Below are 18,692 nucleotides of genomic sequence, written 5' to 3'. Positions count from 1 at the left end.
AATTCTCCCCATGCCTCTAATAATTTTTTCAGCCATCTCTGAAGCCCCTCTAGTTCTGTTGCATCTTCTAGCAGAGGATGGCCAGAACTAAACACACCATTTCAGGTGAAGGCATATCAGTGACTCACCTAATGGCATTGCAATATTTGCAATATTATTTTCTACTCCATTCTTTATGTATCGTAACATTTTGTTTGCTTTTTTGACATCATTGTACACTGAGCAGATGTTTATACTGAAATGTCCGTAGTGCTGCCCGGGTCGCATTTCTGAGAGTGAAATTAGAGCCCAGAAATGTATACGTGTAGTTCAAATTATTCCTTCGTATGTTCATTACCTTACAGCTGTCCATACTGAATTTCAACTGCCATTGTATTGCCTCTTTGCCTAGCTCCATTAAGATCTTTTGATGTTCTTTCCTAATCTTGATTTACCTAAATAATTTTATCTGCACCGTTCACCATCTTGCTCTTTCCCTCTCTCCCTTTCCCAGATTATTGATAAATATGTTAAACAACACTAGTCTAACTATGGAACGTGGGGACACGCCATTGGTAACCTTTTCTATGTTGTAAATGGACTGTTTATTCCTATTCTTTGTTTTCTGTCTCCTAACTACTTTCTGGTCTAAGACAGTACTTTATTTCTAACCCTGTAACTACACAGTTTCTTTAGCAGCCCCTTGTGAGGGATTTTTGTCAAAAGCTTTTTGAAAGTTCCAATAAAGGTATAACTGGTTCTCCACTATGTACTATTTTGTGGACACTCGCAAAGAATTTTAAGAGGTTAGACAGAATTTCCTTTACAGAAGCTGTACTGTTTGTCATGTCCATTTGGGTGTTTTACAATTCTGTTTTTAAGTATCACTTCAACCAGTGTACCTGGTACTGAAGTAAGGCTGCAGTTATTCCCAGGATTACCCATTGCGTTTTTAAGACAGGTGCAATATTTGCAACTCTCTGGTAATCTGGCATAGGGTGGATTTTAATGAAGTTGCATATTTTTGTTAGAAGGTTAAACATTTCATTCTCCAGCTTCTTTCTACACCATCTGGCCATGCTGACTTACTGCTCTTCAGTTTGAGTTTGTTCCTGCATCTCCTTTTTTGACATCGGAATCCCTGAGAGTGCCCCATCTTCATTATCTAAAAAGAGTAGGTTTGGGATATGTATCTCCCCAGCATCATCTCTAGTGAAGATAGACATAAAGAAATAATTTAGGGCCAGATTCTGTCAACCTTACCCATGCTGAGTAGCACATTACATCACAAACAGTCCCACTAAGCTCAGTGGCACTCTTGTGGAGTAAGATGATACTCATAATATGTAAGGGGATCAGAATTTGGACCTTAGTTTCACAACAATTTTCCTTACTTGCTGCCTTTAAACCCCAATAGTCCAGCAGACCTACAAATTCTCTTACAAAGTTTTCTCCTTCTAATTTACTTAAAGAATTAATTTGTTTCTGTCTTTGGCTTTTTGCTCTTCAAATTCCTCATTAATTTCTACCTGTGACAGTCTATACCACTATGGTCACCATTTTTACAAGACCATGATGATTTTTCTACAAAGTATGCCTTGTAAGGTATCATTTGAAAACTCATAATCTGCTGAACATTAGTGTTCTGGTAAAATAAGTATATCATTATTGTATGTAAAGTTATAGGATTCTACTGTATCACATTGCTGTAACATGCTATAAGTAAAGAAAAGCAGGCCCAAACCAATTGCTCAGGAACAAAGGACAGACCAATACCCAGTCTGGTGTTAAAGCGCTATCACGGTTTAAGCAGCCATTCTCCAACAACAGGAAGGTGTGAACGAGAAATTTACATTTCATCACAGGGACGGTTCAGAACTCACATACACAAGAGACTATTTGTCACCTGCACCCCCGCTGGATCAAAGAGGGGCAGTGATATAAAAATGAGAGCCAGTGGCCTCCAATTCACCTCTCTTCCTTCCATCTCTCTGCTCATGACATCAATGAATACCTGAAGGACACTGAACTAAGGGGAGGGGTCCCAGCCTGAAAGGAGACCCAGCCTGTGAAATTTACTGCAGCGTATGGTGAGGAAAACCTTTGCTTTGAATTTTGTTAGTTTAAGTTAACCATTAGCTTGCGTTTTACTTTTTTTTTTTGTAACCAATCCTGACTTTTATGCATCATCACTTGTAATCCTTTAAAATCTATCTTTCTGTAGTTAATAAACTTCTCTTTTTGTTTTATCTTAACTAGTGTACTTGGATTGAAGTGGGTGGGGAAACTCCATTTGGCCTAACAAGGCCTGTGCATATCATTTTCCTTTGATGAAATGGTGGACTTTCTATGCGCCTGCATTGTTCAGTAGTGTGCTGGACAGTACAAGATGCATAGTTCTAGGAGACAAGTCTGGGACTAGAGAACTTGCTGGTGTTGCTCTGCAGTTTAATTCATGAGTGACTAGTGAGTAGCGCTCAATACTTGGTAGCTGGGAGTGATTTTACATGCTAGAGGCTGATTTTACATGCTAGCAGGCCAGGAGTAGATGTTCTTACAGCAAAGCAGTGTAAGAGGCATCCCAGGTTGGAGAACTGAGGGGACACAGCTGTTCAACAGTCCAGACTGTACCCTGTACCCCGTCACACTACCTTATATTGTACCCGCAATAGTTTATGCTCCTTTCTATTGGCTTCACTTGAGCTGGATTTCCATTTTCTGAAGGACACTTGTTTGGCTTGAGAACCCAGCCATTTAACCATCCTGTTTCTTTTCTTGCCTTCCTGCTTCTGTTTTGGCTTATGGGAATGAATGCCCTTTATAACTCTTGTAGATTGCGTCAGTCACCTCCAGGGTCAGGGTAAGGATTTTAATTTCTTTACTTTTGACATAAACACCTTTTTGACTAGTTTCTTCGTTATCTTTAAAAATTCCCTTTCTGAAGTTCAGTGTCACAGGGCCTTCGGTACCTTCTCTCCCCAAACGATGTTGAGTTTAATTAATTATACTGTGGCTGCTCTTACTTAATGATTCAGCTAGAGTCATTTCTTCAACCAACTCCCAGAGACAGAATGATATCAACACTCTGCATTCTCTAGTACCCTTCCATCTGAGGGTCCCAATGCATTTCACAGGCACTCATGCATTCATTAATTAAGACTCACCATGCCCCCGAGGGGAGGGGCAGGTAATTATTGCTATTCCCATTTTATAGATGCAGAAACTGAGGCACTAGAGTGACTTGCTCAAGGCCATATACCAAATCAGTCCCACACCTGGGAACAGAACTAAGGTCTCCTGATTCGCAGCCCTAGGCCGTAACCTCCAGACCCCACTCACTTACCAATTGCTGGGGGAGGGTTTCAGCAGATTGGATGTAACACAGTGACGCCTCTTTGCTGAGCGCTGATATCTCCATCTCCTCCCGTCTGCCCCAAGCACCCCTCCCCAGTGGTTGTTTGATCTGATGCTTGGAAGGACAAGTGAGAAAGCAGGGGCCTATTCTGTGTCTCCAAACCCTCGCTCCCTTGTTCAAGACTGGTAGGGAGAATACTGTGCTGAATGCCCTGCTCTGCTGTGCGGGGGCCCTGATCCTGGGTCTGCATATTGAATAACTGAAGGCTGATGCATCTGAACTCTCCCCTCTATTACATAAGCAGATCTGAGCCCTCTTACCTCTGTGGATCTCTTGGAAATGAATATAAACCCATTGTTATCAATGAGGAAGCAGTTCAGATTCTGCAGAGATAAAAGGAAAAGGAAGTGAAATTACAGATGGCACTTTGGTTATGGTTGGTTGTTTACCGTTACCAGTGTATCAGGGGAGGTAGTATAGCCTAGTGGACAGAGCATTGTCCTGGGGCTCAGGATACCTGGGTCCTTCTATTCCCAGCTCTGCCATTAGCCTGATGTGTGACCCTGGGCAAGTCACTTCCCCTCTCTGTCTCCATTTCCCCTCCCACCCTGTGTCCGCTTTGCTTATAGTATTTAAAGTGTAGGCTCTTTGGGGCAGAGACTGTCTTTTACTCTATCTGTGTGGGGTGCTACTGTAACATAAATAGTATTTAAGAAAACACTACACACTGTTGGAAAAGGGAGTTCAGACAGCACTCTTGTTAATACAATAGTAATAATACCCTGCATTTATCTAGTGCTTTCCACCTGCAGATGTTAAAGTGCTTTATGAACAATAGTGAGCTAACCCTTGTTACGATCTCCATTTCACAGATGGGGAAACAGAGCACAAAGGATAAATAATTCTCCTACGGTCACACAGTGAGTCAGTGGCAGAATGAAGAAGAGAACCTGGGACTCCTGACAACCAGTTCTTCTGCTGTAAGCACTAGATGATCCTGCCTCCATCTAGATTTTTTTTCCCAAGAGAAAAAGATTCCAGATACCCCAGAGGCAAAAAATCTGGGATAAGAGTGAGAGGACCCTGGTCAAGCTCCATCATTTCATGGGCAATCCTGATCTTCTATATTTTGCAGTTTATCCTATTGTCTCAGACTGAGGGAGAGATCAGGATCCAGAAAAGACCCTCTCTGAGCAGGAAAAATGGATTCTCCTCTGACCCCACTGCTCATAGGAGAGGACATTCTCTCCAGAACACAGCTGGGGTCCAATGGTAGAGCAGCTGGTGGAAACCCTGGATGGCATGAACATAGGGAGAGAAGCCCCTTATGTTCTCCATTCTAACAGGCATTTTCCTCAGCAGCCACTAGAATCAGCTGGCCAAATCAGAGAGGAGATCGATGCACTCTGAGCCCAACATGCTGTATCATGGTGATTTCATCTGATCCAGACAAGCACCCTGAAGGACTTGGTGCTAGGTCAAGTCCTATACTGAATGTTTGGCTCACGAGCAGGGGGACTCTGGTCGTGGTCCTGCTGAGCACCTCTTGTAAGGTGTTGAGCACCCTTGACTCCCATTGATTTTAGTGGGAGCCAAAGGCTCCGAGAACCTCCCAGGAGCAGGCCCTCTGACAATGACCTCCTCATGCCATAATGCTCACAGAGACCCTTTAACTAACTCAATGAAACTTACATCATCCTGACAGCTCAGCGGACACAGGCCATCCACGCCACTGCACTGGAAAGGAACAGAAGAAGTTAAATGATGACAGTGTCGTATCTCATTGTCCTTCCCCTTGAGGCTATCGGACAAAGGGTCTACGTCTTACAGCTGGGTACAGGTCAACGAGTTAGTTACCATTTTGAAATAGACTGTCTACGCAGCACACACTTAACGCCTGCCAAGGAGACCAGTAATGGTTCTGCCCTCTACCCACAATCTAAGTCCTCAAAATAACGAGTATTGTCTCCACTGAATATTACATGTGAGCCTGGTTCTGCCTTCCTTATCCACTTTGAGCAGGACCTTGCTCTTTGAATAGGGACTGCTCATAGAGCAAGGCACTACTCAGGGCTTGTCTACACTGTCAGTACCTGGCAAGCTGGGATAGAAATCTACAGCAATCTAGCTTGCTGGGCACTAACTGGCTGTCTGCTTCTACATGCTACAAGTACATCACAGTGGACTAAGGCAACTTCTAATGTGCTTTAGTGGGGCTCACCAGGGCAGTTAACGTGCAGCAGGCTAGAGCGCTGTATGTTCACAGCCTAGCTTGCCACGCACTGGCTGGATAGCAAGCCCTCAGTGCAAGTGGCAGAATCAAACCCTCTAGTATTAATAACAAAAATTATTATACAGTGGAGAGAAAACAGAGTGCATTTTCATATTTCATAACATCTTGACCAAATAAAGGCATTACATTTTAGGGATGCATTATTCTCAGGCAGTGGGTTTTTCCAGACAACTAATGACACAATAGAATGTGAATGTGCTCGGATAGCCTCAGGCATCATCCATTTGCTTCATTCAAGGATCTACAGATACCAGAGTTGACATGTGTGTCACACCACTGAACTGGATAGGGACAGGAGGAGTTAAACAGTGAGTAACAAAAGCCTTCAAGTGATTATTCATTTCATAACTATTCCGTGTTTGTGTCTGTCTCTTTGTGTTATTTTTTAATGTTATTTTCCTTGGGCGCAAGGGAGGGAAAGTTGACACAGTGTTGCCAAGTTCTCGCCGGGGGTTGGGGGGGGGTCCCCTTCTATGGCTTTCCTGAGGTTTGGGAAGAATAATGACAAAGATGACAGGCCTTGCCTACTCTGGATCAGCTGCTGATTATTTTAAAACTGCAATAAATTTTATAAAATAACCCCCTCTCCGCCTGCCCTTCCTGGCTGTTTCTGAACAGCTACAGGTAAATAGGCCTCTCAAACCACAGCAAAACTATTAATCGCAGCTAGTGTTTCTCATCTCAAGATCTGCAGCACAGATTTGCTATTTCCATGGAGCCATCCTGGGTCCTGTAAGTGTATTTCAAAGGATGATTAAAGAATTTTCAGTTTGTTTCAGGCTCCATGGGTTTGTGCCGTTGCATCTTCATGCCACAACTACATCAGCTCTTCACATCTTGATAATGGTTTATTACCTGGTCCATTGTTATGATGTGAAGGTGTAAATGTTGCCTTGTCACAATGGGATTATTTCATCCCTGCATGACACACACAAAAAAGTGGCAGCCCTTGACGTCACTCTGGATTTTCTCTGGTTTGTGCGGCTGAGAAATATGGCCATAACAAACCCAAGAGTATTACCCATAGGGATGAAGATTAACAAACCAAAGTGAAGACAACTGAGTTAAACCGAGGGATAGTTTGGGCTCATTGTATCTTTTAGCTCAGGGGTTGAAGTGATCTCTCAGAACTACAGTTCCACCATTGCCCAGCAATGGAATTTCATTATACTGTAACAAGACTTCAGGAGTGAGAGAGTTTGTGTAAATGAGATATGGTACAAGCTGCAAATATCTGGATCCAGATTTCAGACACTTCCAAAGTTAAGGCTGTTCAGATCTGAGGTTTAGTTCAGCCTAAAATAAAGTCAGGGGCCACTTACAAAATTCAAGTCCAGATCCATGTTCAGATTTCAAGCCCCTCCTGCAAAGTAAAGGTCCTGGGTGTTGGTTTGATCCTAGCTCTAGTTTAAATCTATTTATAACGTTATTGTGCCTGTTGATGAGGGCAGCAGGGAAAAGTTTACTAATAATGTACAGATGGAAAAGTGGATAGTCTTCCAAGGCGAAGTTTGAATGTATCAATTAGGATTGTACCATCCAGTCAGTGGCCAGTTGGGGACTGGCCCAGAGAAGAGTGATGCAGCAGAATCTGACCAAATCCAAGAGTTCAGGTGAGAATCCCCAATAAACCCAGAAGAATTATTTTCCACATGAAAGGCCACAACACCCATTCCCAATTCATGTGTTCCCATCTATATGCTTACATTACAGCACCCCTGTTAGCAGCATGTGGACAGATTCTCATCTCAGCACAGGTGTGAATCTGGAAGAACTCTCTTAAAGCCTTTGGAATTACTCTGGGTTTGCAGCAGTGGGAATGAGATTAGAATCACCCTTGTTCATTCTGCTCGAAAAAGAGCAGGAAATTTACATGAGAAAACCACAGGGATGGGGATAGTTGAATTTGTGCTCCCCATTTGTTTTGGGACTGCCTCTTCAAACGTTTCTGCATCACTACTCCTTCCCAAGGGGCCAATCCACATCAGGCTCTGTGGTTTCTTGGGTGGGTCTCTGAATCACTGCAACCCAGTCTACTTTAAGCTTTGCCAAAGTCACGTATCAGAGTAGCAGCCATTTTAGTCTGTATCCGCAAAAAGAAAAGGAGTACTTGTGGCACCTTAGAGACTAACAAATTTATTTGAGCATAAGCTTTCGTGAGCTACAGCTCACTTCATCGGATGCATGCGGTAGAAAAACTGCATGCATCTGATGAAGTGAGCTGTAGCTCACGAAAGCTTATGCTCAAATAAATTTGTCAGTCTCTAAGGTGCCACAAGTCCTCCTTTTCTTTTTTCAAAGACACTTAGTTACTGCAAAGAAAAACACAAGATAAGTGAGCTTGGACTGTCTCCAGCTACTAGAGGCAAGGGACAGCGTATATCCTACAATGACATAAAATACACGTGACAAACAAAGCATCATACAACACAGGCAGGGACACAGCGGGGAACTCTGGGAGATCTTTCTGTACTGAGCTCCTGTCTACTTACGTCAGTGTCATTGGGCTGGGTTGGAGTGTGGGTATGTGGAGCAGTACAGTATGCAGGAGAGATATGGAGAGAAAAAACAAACCGTTCATTAGTGACTCCTTATTGAACCGCTACCTAGTGCCTGTAAGTCGGGCAAACTCTTCTTTCACATGAGTGAGTGTCAGAAACAGGGCTTCATTCCTGATCCAGGAACCACCCTTCAGCTTCTTCATTCTCTCTTTCCAGGCTCATTTCACCCCAGGAATTAACGTATATTAATATGTGTTTACTTCCTTGGGCCATGTCCCCCAGAAGGTTCTTGTACAACCTCCTTTCAATAACCCTCCTTGATAAACCTCCAAGGAGCTCCTATTCCCTCTGTGGGGAATCTCCTTATTGCCAGGTATCCTGTTAGACATACAACCAGGGCACCTCAGTCTCCAGCCTGCCAAGAGCCCTCCCTGTGCCACCAATGGCAATAAAAATCCTTTCCCATTCCTCTCGGGTTCTCCAGTCATGGAGACAAGTTTCCTGAGCTCAAACCAGAATAATTCTAACCTGGTAACCGTTTCCTATGCGAGCACCAGGCAGACATTTCATTCTTTGCGTCATCAGTCCGATGAGACTCCTCCCAACAATGTGCTGCTCATATTCCCTGATATTTTGAGAGTGCCCCTTGCTGGTAACAAAAGGCATTTCCATTCTCCTCCTTTATCATACCCAGGAAATGCCCTAGTTATCCCAGTTCTCTCAATCTGATGAGAGTGTCTGAACTAGCTCAACATCGCAAATTTCTCCTGGCCTGCTAGCCTGGAGCAAGTCTTTTTATTTATTTATTTTATTTTTTATTTTGACAGGCTAGTAGGACCTCATCATCATCAACATCAGCATTGCTGAGATCAGGATAGCAAAGGGGAGGGCAGGGAGATTTTGTGTCCCAAATTACAGCTTTCCATGATGGGTCCGAAAGCCTGAATGAGTGCAAACCTATTTCCACAATGCATGTGTCAGCTGCAGCAGAGTTAATGCCAGGCCAGTTAACGCAGCGTTCCTAGATCAGACGTGCAGCTCATGCAGCATTAGAGCCATCAAAGGATTAGAGAAAAGTGTAATTTAAAACTAATCTACCACATAAATCTGTTTCATACAAATTTCACAAAAGCCTTCATGGAAATGCCACCAGAAATCAAAGTGCATAGCATGGGACAAGCAAAAGGAAGGTGGTGAAATCGTGTCTCCACAGAATTACTGCCATTCCTACCTGCCGTGTAGCCATCCAGAACTTGCGTTGGAGTAATTCCATCTTAATTTGCACGCCCACAGCTACGGGGAAATAAAAGCGGGGAGGAAGGGCAGGGGGGTGAGAGAAAAATTGCTGCACGTTAGGAAAGAAAAAAAATATTTGCATGAAACAACAGGACGAAATTGCACTCGCAGCCTGATTCCAAGTGTAAATGACTAACTGAAAGGTAAGCACTGAGTCAGACAGTCAAGTGAGAGTCAGAGGTTTAACAGGGTGGGAGAAAAGGAGGTGTCAATTGCTGTATTGAAATATTGACACCTTCCTCCCACTAAACACTACAGAGCTACAAACAGATAAAAAAAGGCTTTTATCTTGGGCTGTCAGGTATTTTCAGGCCAGGGTGGGCTGTTATGATCATCTAGGCTGATCTCTTGCGTATAACACACTTTGACTCAGAAAAGTAGGCTAGTGTTAGGAGTGTGTTTCAAGCCCCCACCTCCAGGGAGACTGCAACCTGAATGCAGCAATAAAGAATACATCTACACTGCAATTTAAGGCATAACTGTAGGGAAGATGTGGCAGCATGGATTTCAGCATGGGCTAGCAACCCAAGAATGTACCCAGGCTCCCCAGTGGGCTTGTACTGGGGCGGCTAACCTGCGCTGAAGCCTGTGCTGCTGTGTCTTCAGTGCTATTGTTACCCATGCTAGCTGGATTAAATCGTTTACAATTACACTCTAATTTGTGGTGTAGATGTGCCCATAGGCCATTCTTGATCAACAATAACAGTTGCAAAGTACACAGAAATATAATACCTGTCAGTAGAAAAGGGGAGATTTTAACTCATTGGCTGCTCTTCATAAGAATCACAGACTTTGTCAGAAGGGACCATTATGATTGTCTAGCCTGACCTGCTGCACAACGCAGGCCGCAGAATCTCACCCATCCACTCCTGTAACAAACCTCTCACCTATGTCTGAGCTATTGAAGTCCTCAAATCGTGGTTTAAATACTTCAAGATGCAGAGAATCCTCCAGCAAGTGACCTGTGCCCCACGCTGCAGAGGAAGGCGAAAACTCCACAGGGCCTCTGCCAATCTGACCTGGAGGAAGATTCCTTCCTGACCCCAAATATGGCAATCAGCTAAACCCTGAGCATGTGTGCAAGACTCACCAGCCAGACACGCAGGAAAGAATTCTCTATAGTAACAGATCCCACCCTCATCTAACATCCCATCACAGGCCATTGGGCATATTTACCGCTAATAGTCAAAGATCAATGAATTGCCAAAATTAGGCTATCCCATCATACCATCCCCTTCATAAATTTATCAAGCTTAATCTTGAAGCCAGATATGTCTTTTGCCCCCACTGCTCCCCTTGGAAGACAGTTCCAGAACTTCACACCTCTGATGGTTAGAAACCTTCGTCTAATTTCAAGTCTAAACTTCCTGATGGCCAGTTTATGTCCATTTGTTCTTGTGTACACACTGGTACTGAGCTTAAATAATTCCTCTCCCTCCCTGGTATTTATCCTTCTGATATATTTATAGAGAGCAATCGTATCTCCCCTCAGCTTTCTTTTGGTTAGGCTAAACAAGCCAAGCTCATAAGACAGGTTTTCCATTCCTTGGATCATCCTAGTAGCCCTTCTCTGTACCTGTTCCAGTTTGAATTCATCCTTCTTAAACATGGGAGACCAGAACTGCACACAATATTCCAGATAAGGTCTCACCAGTGCCTTGTATAACGGTACTAACACCTCCTTATCTCTACTGGAAATAACTCGCCTGATGCATCCCAAGACCGCATTAGCTTTTTTCACGGCCATATCACATTGGCGGCTCATAGTCATCCTGTCATCAACCAATATTCCGAAGTCCTTCTCCTCCTCTGTTACTTCCAACTGATGCGTCCCCAGCTTCTTGTTATTAATCTCTAAATGCATGACCTTGCACTTTTCACTATTAAATTTCATCCTATTACTCCAGTTTACAAGGTCATCCAGATCTTCCTGTATGATATCCTGGTCCTTCTCTGTATTGGTAATACCTCCCAGACTTGTGTCATCCGTAAACTTTATTAGCACATTCCCACTTTTTATGCCAAGGTCAGTAATAAAAAGATTAAATGAGATTGGTCCCAAAACCGATCCCTGAGGAACTCCACTAGTAACCTCCCTTCAGCCTGACAGTTCACCTTTCAATATGACCCGTTGTAGTCTCCCCTTTAACCAGTTCCTTATCCACCTTTCATTTTTCATATTGCTCCCCATCTTTTCCATTTAGCTAATATTTCCCCATGTGGAACCGTATCAAATGCTTTACTGAAAACGAGGTAAATTAGATCCACTGCATTTTCTTTGTCTAAAAAATCTATTACCTTCTCAAAGAAGGCGATCAGATTGGTTTGGCACAATTTAACTTTTGTAAAACCATGTTATATTTTGTCCCAATTACCATTGACCTCAATGTCCTTAACTACTTTCTCCTTCAAAATTTTTTCCAAGACCTTGCATACTACAGATGTCAAACTAACAGGCCTGTAGTTACCTGGATCACCTTTTTTCCCCTTCTTAAAAATAGGAACTATATTAGCAATTCTCCAGTCATAGGGTACAACCCCTGAGTTTACAGATTCATTAAAAATTCTTGCTAATGGGCTTGCAATTTTGTGTGCCAGTTCCTTTAATGTTCTTGGATGAAGATTATCTAGACCCCCCCCAGATTTAGTCCCATTAAGCTGTTCGAGTTTGGCTTCTACCTTGGATGTGGTAATATCTACCTCCAGGTCCTCATTCCCATTTGTCATCCTACCCTTATCCGTAAGTTCCTCATTAGCCTCATTAAAACTGAGGCAAAGTATTTCTTTAGATATTGGGCCATGCCTAGATTATCCTTAACCTCCACTCCATCCTCAGTGTTTAGCTGTCCCACTTCTTTTTTTGTTTTCTTCTTATTTATGTTTCTATAGAACCTTTTACTCTTGGTTTTAATTTTAATAATGCAAGGTCCAACTCTACATGGCTTTTAGCCTTTCCCACTTTATCCCTACATGTTCTGACCTCAGTAATGTAGCTTTCCTTGCTGATCGCTCTCATCTTCCACTACTTGTAGGCTTTCTTCTTTTTCTTAATCACCTCTCTGAGATGCTTGCTCATCCAGCTTGGTCTACAACTCCTGCCTATGAATTTTTTCCCCTTTCTTGGGATGCAAGCTTCTGATAGTTTCTGCAACTTTGACTTGAAGTAATTCCAGGCCTCCTCTGCCTTTAGAGCCACAAGTTCTTCAGTCCAATCCACTTCCCTAACTAATTTCCTTAATTTTTTTAAGTTAGCCCTTTTGAAATCAAAAACCCTAGTCACAGATCTATTTTGTTTATCCTTCCATTTAGTTTGAACTGAATTAGCTCATGATCGCTCAAACCAAGGTTGTCCCCTACAACCATTTCTTCTGAGGTCCTCACTACTCACCAAAACCAAATCTAAAATGGCATCCCCTCTTGTCGGTTCAGCAACTACTTGGTGAAGGAATCCATCAGCTATCACACCCAGGAAAATCTGAGCCCTATTATTATTACTAGCACTTGTCCTCCAGTCTGTATCTGGGAAGTTAAAGTCTCCCATGATCACACAATTCCCATTAGTATTTACTTCATTAAAAACATTAAAGAGGTCTCTCTCCATATCCAAATTGGATCCTGGCAGTCTATAGCACACCCCAAGCACTATCCCAGGGCAGGCTCTAGTAGTTTTCTTCCCCAATGTGATTTTTGCCCAGACAGACTCTGTCTTATCCATTCCATCACTTCTTATTTTGTTACATTCTACCTCATCATTGATATACAATGCTACTCCACCCCTTTGCCTTTATTTCTGTCTTTCCTAAGCAGAACATACCCTTCAATACCTATTCTCCAGCCATGGCTACTATTCCACCATGTTTCTGTTATCCCTATAATATCTGGTTTCACTTCCTGCACCAGTAGCCCTAGTTCCTCCATTTTGTTACCTAGGCTCCTCGCATTGGTGTACAAACATCTTAATTTTTGCTGTTTTGGCTTCGCTCACATTCTTTACCCGATTAGAAACAGACATTCTACTGCCAGTATCACCTATTAGACTGGTATCTACACTATCTTTTCTCCTTATGTCCATTCTTCTACCCACGGCTGTATCCTTTCTTACTTCGTTTTCTTCCCTCTCAATGTTAAAATCCGGCGTGGAGATTACCTGGACATCTCCCAACCATCTCCCCCAGATTCTTAGTTTAAATCTCTCTTAAACTGTTGTGTCTGCCTCCATCCTAGAAGACTATTTCCCTCCCTACTCAGGTGAAGTCCATCCCGAGAGGACCGTCCTCTGTCCATGAATGCTTCCCAGTGGCCACACATCCCAAAGCCCTCCTTATAGCACCACTGCCTGAGCCATCTGTTGATCATCATCATCTTGTCACACTGCTGTTGCCCTTCTCTAGGAACAGGCAGAATCCCACTGAAGATCACCTGAGCCTCGATTTCCTTAAGCGTCTTCCCCAGCCTGGCATAGTCTCCCTTGATACGTTACAGCGAGAATCTAGCCGTATCCTTTGTTCCCACATGAAGGACAATCCGTGGATTCTTTTCCGCTCCTGTTAAGATCCTCTTCAGCCTCAGGTCCACATCCCGTATCTTAGCACCTGGCAGACAGCACACTCTTCTGTTCTCTGGATCAGCTCTGGTTACAGGCCTGTCTATTCTCAGTAAGGAGTCCCCAATCATGTAGTCTTGCCTTTTTCTGGTGATGGTGAGATTCTCCAGTCTATCCCGTTCCCTCTGGCTGCAAGTCCTTTTGATTCCTTGCAATCCTCTGCAACCCATCCAGTATCCTCCTGGGGCTCCTATTTGGTGTTAGCTCCATTGACTCTTCCTATAGGACTAGCTGCTCTTCTCGTCTTCCTTGCCCTCTCACCTTCAGTGACCACCTGTTGTGCCCCTTCTTCATTTTCCAACTCCGCAAACCTGCTTCTGAGCTCTATTTCTCCTTCTCTAGCCTGTCTTTTCCTCTCCCTGGTTCTCTTCGTCACATGCTTCCACTGACCACTTTCTTCATCCAGCAGTCTTTGGCCCTGCTTCCATCTGCCAGTCTGAGCTTTTCCCTTCAGCCTCCTCATGTCTTTGCTCCATCATCTGCTTGAATCCCCTTCTAAACTCAACCAGAGTTTCCACCTGCACCTCCAATCCTCGGTTCTTTTCTTCCATCAGCTCTATCAAGCGGCACGTGATGCAGACGAAACTCTTTTCAGGTACCCGCTCCAGGATCATGTACATGCCACAGCTTCCACATCCAGTCAACTTCATTGTGTCTTCCACTGCTTGGGTCACTCCCACTGCTGCCTCTGTATCTGTCATCGCCTTCTCACCTAAGTCCTGTTAGTCTGGGAAACACAAACCAAAGCAAAACGCCGCCACTCACAGCAAAACAAACCCCCCAGCGAGCACCAAAACACTACCAGAACACCACACACTCCCTTCACTAGCCTGTCTGTTCCTCTGCCTGGCTCTCTTAGTCTTCCCCCCAAACTCCCCTTGCAAACTCCCACTCAAACGCCCCTGTTTACAGCTCTGTTTGCTGGCTCCTGTGCCGCTGCAGCTGAGTGCACCTTCCCCTAGGCCAACGGGTATTCTTTACTCAGTCTTGCCCTGATTTTGTGCCTCAGCCCCTTCCATGCACTGTCACATCCCCAGTGTCATGCCCTCTGTAGAAGCAAGAAGTGTGCAGTGTCTCTCTGTAGGACATAGGAATGCCCCCAGTGTATATACAAATGCAGTAACAAAGATTAACAGGGGCAAGTGTCAACCCACAGAATCAACCAGCCAAATCAAAGGGGCCTGCAAGAAATCCAGCCTCAAGAAGGATCTTAAAATATGATTTAAAAAAAAGAATAAAGAGAAAGAGAGGCAGAGAGGAAAGCAGGAGAGGGAGAGATGGAGGGCCTGGTCCCCTCCAGATTTACACCAGTGTAAGTGAGAGGAGAATCAGGCCTGGTGAGTTCTTTAAGTCTATATCTTGCAACTTTGTGTGGCTGCTTTTAAGTTAACTCTTTGATCTGATGTTGTAATTCAGCTGGGAAGTAATAAAAACCAGAGAGTGCAATAGGTATTGTCATACTTTGTGCAGAAAGAACCTGGCAGCTGGCATCATGGCCATGGTACATCATCTCTGCTTGTAACGCCCTGGTGTCAGTGTCCTTCCTGTCACATCCTTACTGCTGGTAAGATCCCACTTCACTGGAAGGTTTTCATCCAGAGCTCCCTATTATAGAATGAATCTGACTGCTGTGAAATGGGGAAAGGAATTATTTTCTACAGCTGCCTAAACCCCAGAATACACAACCTGACAAGACAAAAGATTAATTTAAGATTCATCTGGATCTAAGTCTCTGAATATAAGGAAAGAAGAAAGCACAGGGCTAAGTTCAGTTCTGGTGTAGTTCTATTGACTTCAGCTGGGTTACCCCAGGGGTGAATTAGGCTCATGGCCTATCTGTGTTGGAGTATGATAGAGTGTAAATGATGTTGTTGTTGTTTGTTGTTGAGTCCATCTAGAAGATGGGCTGACTTTGTACATAGCTTTGAATAAATTCCTTGTTATCCTTTAAAACTATCTCAAGCAAGAGTCATTCCTCCTTTCAGAGCCGATCACATCAACGGGAGTGAACATTACCAAAGACATGCAGATTTTACAAGACTGAGGAGGAGTTGGTACCAGGACAACTAACCTTGGAACACAGGGAGTTATTGAGAAGCTCATGTTTTTGCCAAGAGTGACCTAAGTCCTGAAATGTTGTTCAAAGGAAATGAAAACCTTGGTCATGAACCTTTTCCTCCTCAGCCTGTAGGGTGAAAGTAACTTCCACTGCAGAATTACTTGTGTCATGAGGGGGAATAGGGCTCCCGGGTTTGCACTGGTGCTTTGTGGCAACCAAAAGAAAGAGAAATCCATCATGTCTGTCCTTCCTGAGCTACCCAGTAGCTAGCCCTCTCCTTTCCTTGTAGCCTGCAGCCATGTCTCTCCTTCCTGGGCAGTCTGTCAGCTATCTTTCTCCTTTGCATGTGGCCCTTGTCATTGTGTGAAGCCACCCTTCTCCTTTGTATGTAGCTTGGCAGTTAGCCCTCTACTTTCCATGTAGTCCAACAGCTAGTCCTCTTTCCTTGTAGTGATATCCTGGTGATGTGACCCAGCAGCCATCCCCTTCTACCCCATGGGGCTCACACCCACTTTCCTTTCCATGCAGTCCTGCAGCCAGAAGATGTAAGAAGGGGTAATTTCAAGCAATGTAGGGTCTACTTTAACTTACACTGTGGTCTGTCTCTCTCTGGCTGGTCTCCACTCAGGGGAACAGGAGTAGGAAAACCTGTCCCCTTCTAGTGTCTTGTCCCCTGTCCTTGCCTATGTGGGGAATGGTAGTGGTGCTCAGTGGGGACTATACATTAGCCTCCTCTGCATTCATGTTGAGCCTGGGGGGTTGAGAAAGAAGAGGCAGGGGACAGCCTCTCAGGCTATGTCTATACTTGGGTGTGATTCCCAGCTCATGTAGACATACTTGCGCGAGCTCACACCAAGCTAGCAGACTCAAAACAATAGTGCACCCACGGCAGTGACAGCACGGGCTACCTGTGCTGCATCCAAACCTGCCTGAACCCCAGGGATTCATATTCAGTGTGGCTAAGCCCATGCCACTGCTGTCCGTGCTGTCCTGGCTACACTACCACTGAGCTAGTCCTAGTACGTAGATGTAGTGTAAGGGGCAGGTTGCAGAGGAGCAGCTGTGTTAGTCTGTAGTCGCAAAAAGGAAAGGAGGACTTGGGGCACCTTAGAGCCTAAGAAATTTATTTGAGCATGAGCTTTCGTGAGCTACAGCTCACTTCATCGGATGCAACGATGAAGTGAGCTGTAGCTCACGAAAGCTTATGCTCAAATAAATTTCTTAGGCTCTAAGGTGCCCCAAGTCCTCCTTTCCTTTTTGTAAGGGGCAGTAAGCAGTAGTGGCCTGGCTGTCCTGCAGGCTGTCCGTACTTTGGAAGGGGGTGGGAGGAAGGAGGAAGGCAGGAGACACAGATTCAGGAGACAATGAGTCAGAAGCTTAGGGATGAGAGGAAGGAAAAGCTGGTGATAAAAAGTCACCGCATGTGCCAAAGAATAGCTAAGAGCTACCTGAGAGCCTTCTTTGCTCCAGCGTAAGAGGGGAGTTCTACTCTGCTACGAAATTCAGGGTGGCTGTGGAGCACAGCACAGCAACGACCATAAAGTCCTAGAGGTGACCCTGGATAATGGTATTATTTCTACTGACTTGCTAATAACTTGAGCAACCGTAGTTTCCCTGCGGTAGAATAAAGTACGTGAAGGGAGACAACATAATATATGTTGAATAGTCCGATACTGGTGCGCTATTCAGACATCCCAAGTTCATGCATGGCTTCCCACCAGCAGGTATCCTCTAGTCGCTGCAAACTGATCATGCCCCTGCAGCACTGTTGCAACTGCATCTCCGAGAAACCACATGCCACGGCTCAGCGTGTTGTTTATACTATTCCCCTCCGCCTGTTCATTCCTCCACTCACCACGTCTGTTGTCATTAACTCATCCATGTCTGTCTGTCTCTGTCTGCCTTTTCTTGGGTTGTCTCTTTGATTATCCATATGCCTTTCTCATAAGGAGCTTTCCTCAAGATTTCATTCTTTGTCTACCTCATAATAAAGAGTCATAACAAAGAGCGATAAGATTACAGCTGGTAGACGGCTTATCTAGATGTACCTTACCATTCAAAAGCTTTTGCTGCCACAGCAGCTGGCTTGCCATTTAAATAAAAACATTATTTTCATTCCCTCTGTCTTGTCATTGAACAATTTATCCACTTCTCTTCCTTTGCTAGCATGAGCCAATGGAGCTTCTCCAGGGATGAATTTGGCCCTTTCTCTCTAAGTGACTGACCTAAGAGCCAAGAAACATTTTACTTAAAAAATAACTTCAGGACAAACTACTACTACTAATAATAATATAATACAGTAATAGTAAAAACAAAACAAAACACCTAAAGCAAGTGCAGCCCACCAAAGGAATTGGAGGTTGGAAACAGGGCCATTAAAGCAGGTAAGGTGAAAAAGAATGATTTTTCCCAGGATTTACCTGCTGTGGCTAGGACACCCAGACTGGAAATCAAGGACAAGACAAAGGCAAGAGAAAGAAGTTTTTGATTAAGAAAGAGAAGGCTTATGGGCCAGTGGCCAGGATGCACTGGAAAGACTCACAGAGCCAATAGGACGGATTCTGGTCTCAGTCACACCCCTGTAAAGGCCAAGTAACTCCGCTGAG

The 18,692-nt window shown here is 44.1% G+C and overlaps 1 protein-coding gene across 1 annotated transcript in view; it reads right to left on the bottom strand.

Annotated features, from left to right (window-relative positions):
• CACNA2D4 (calcium voltage-gated channel auxiliary subunit alpha2delta 4) overlaps positions 1-18,692 on the bottom strand; it is a 166,579-nt gene that overhangs the window by 21,803 nt on the left and 126,084 nt on the right. Inside the window, exons 28-31 of the mRNA XM_073335235.2 lie at positions 9,360-9,421; positions 8,120-8,134; positions 5,027-5,071; positions 3,655-3,717 (exon numbers count right to left, since the gene is read on the bottom strand). Of these exons, the coding sequence (XP_073191336.1) occupies positions 3,655-3,717; positions 5,027-5,071; positions 8,120-8,134; positions 9,360-9,421 (185 nt within the window). The remainder of the gene's footprint in view (positions 1-3,654; positions 3,718-5,026; positions 5,072-8,119; positions 8,135-9,359; positions 9,422-18,692) is intronic.

The sequence above is a fragment of the Lepidochelys kempii genome, chromosome 1 (genome assembly GCF_965140285.1).
Source record: "Lepidochelys kempii isolate rLepKem1 chromosome 1, rLepKem1.hap1, whole genome shotgun sequence".
Classification (NCBI taxonomy): domain Eukaryota; kingdom Metazoa; phylum Chordata; order Testudines; family Cheloniidae; genus Lepidochelys; species Lepidochelys kempii.
The sequence above is the reverse complement of the archived record's forward strand: the minus strand, read 5'-3'. Positions and strand labels throughout refer to the sequence as shown.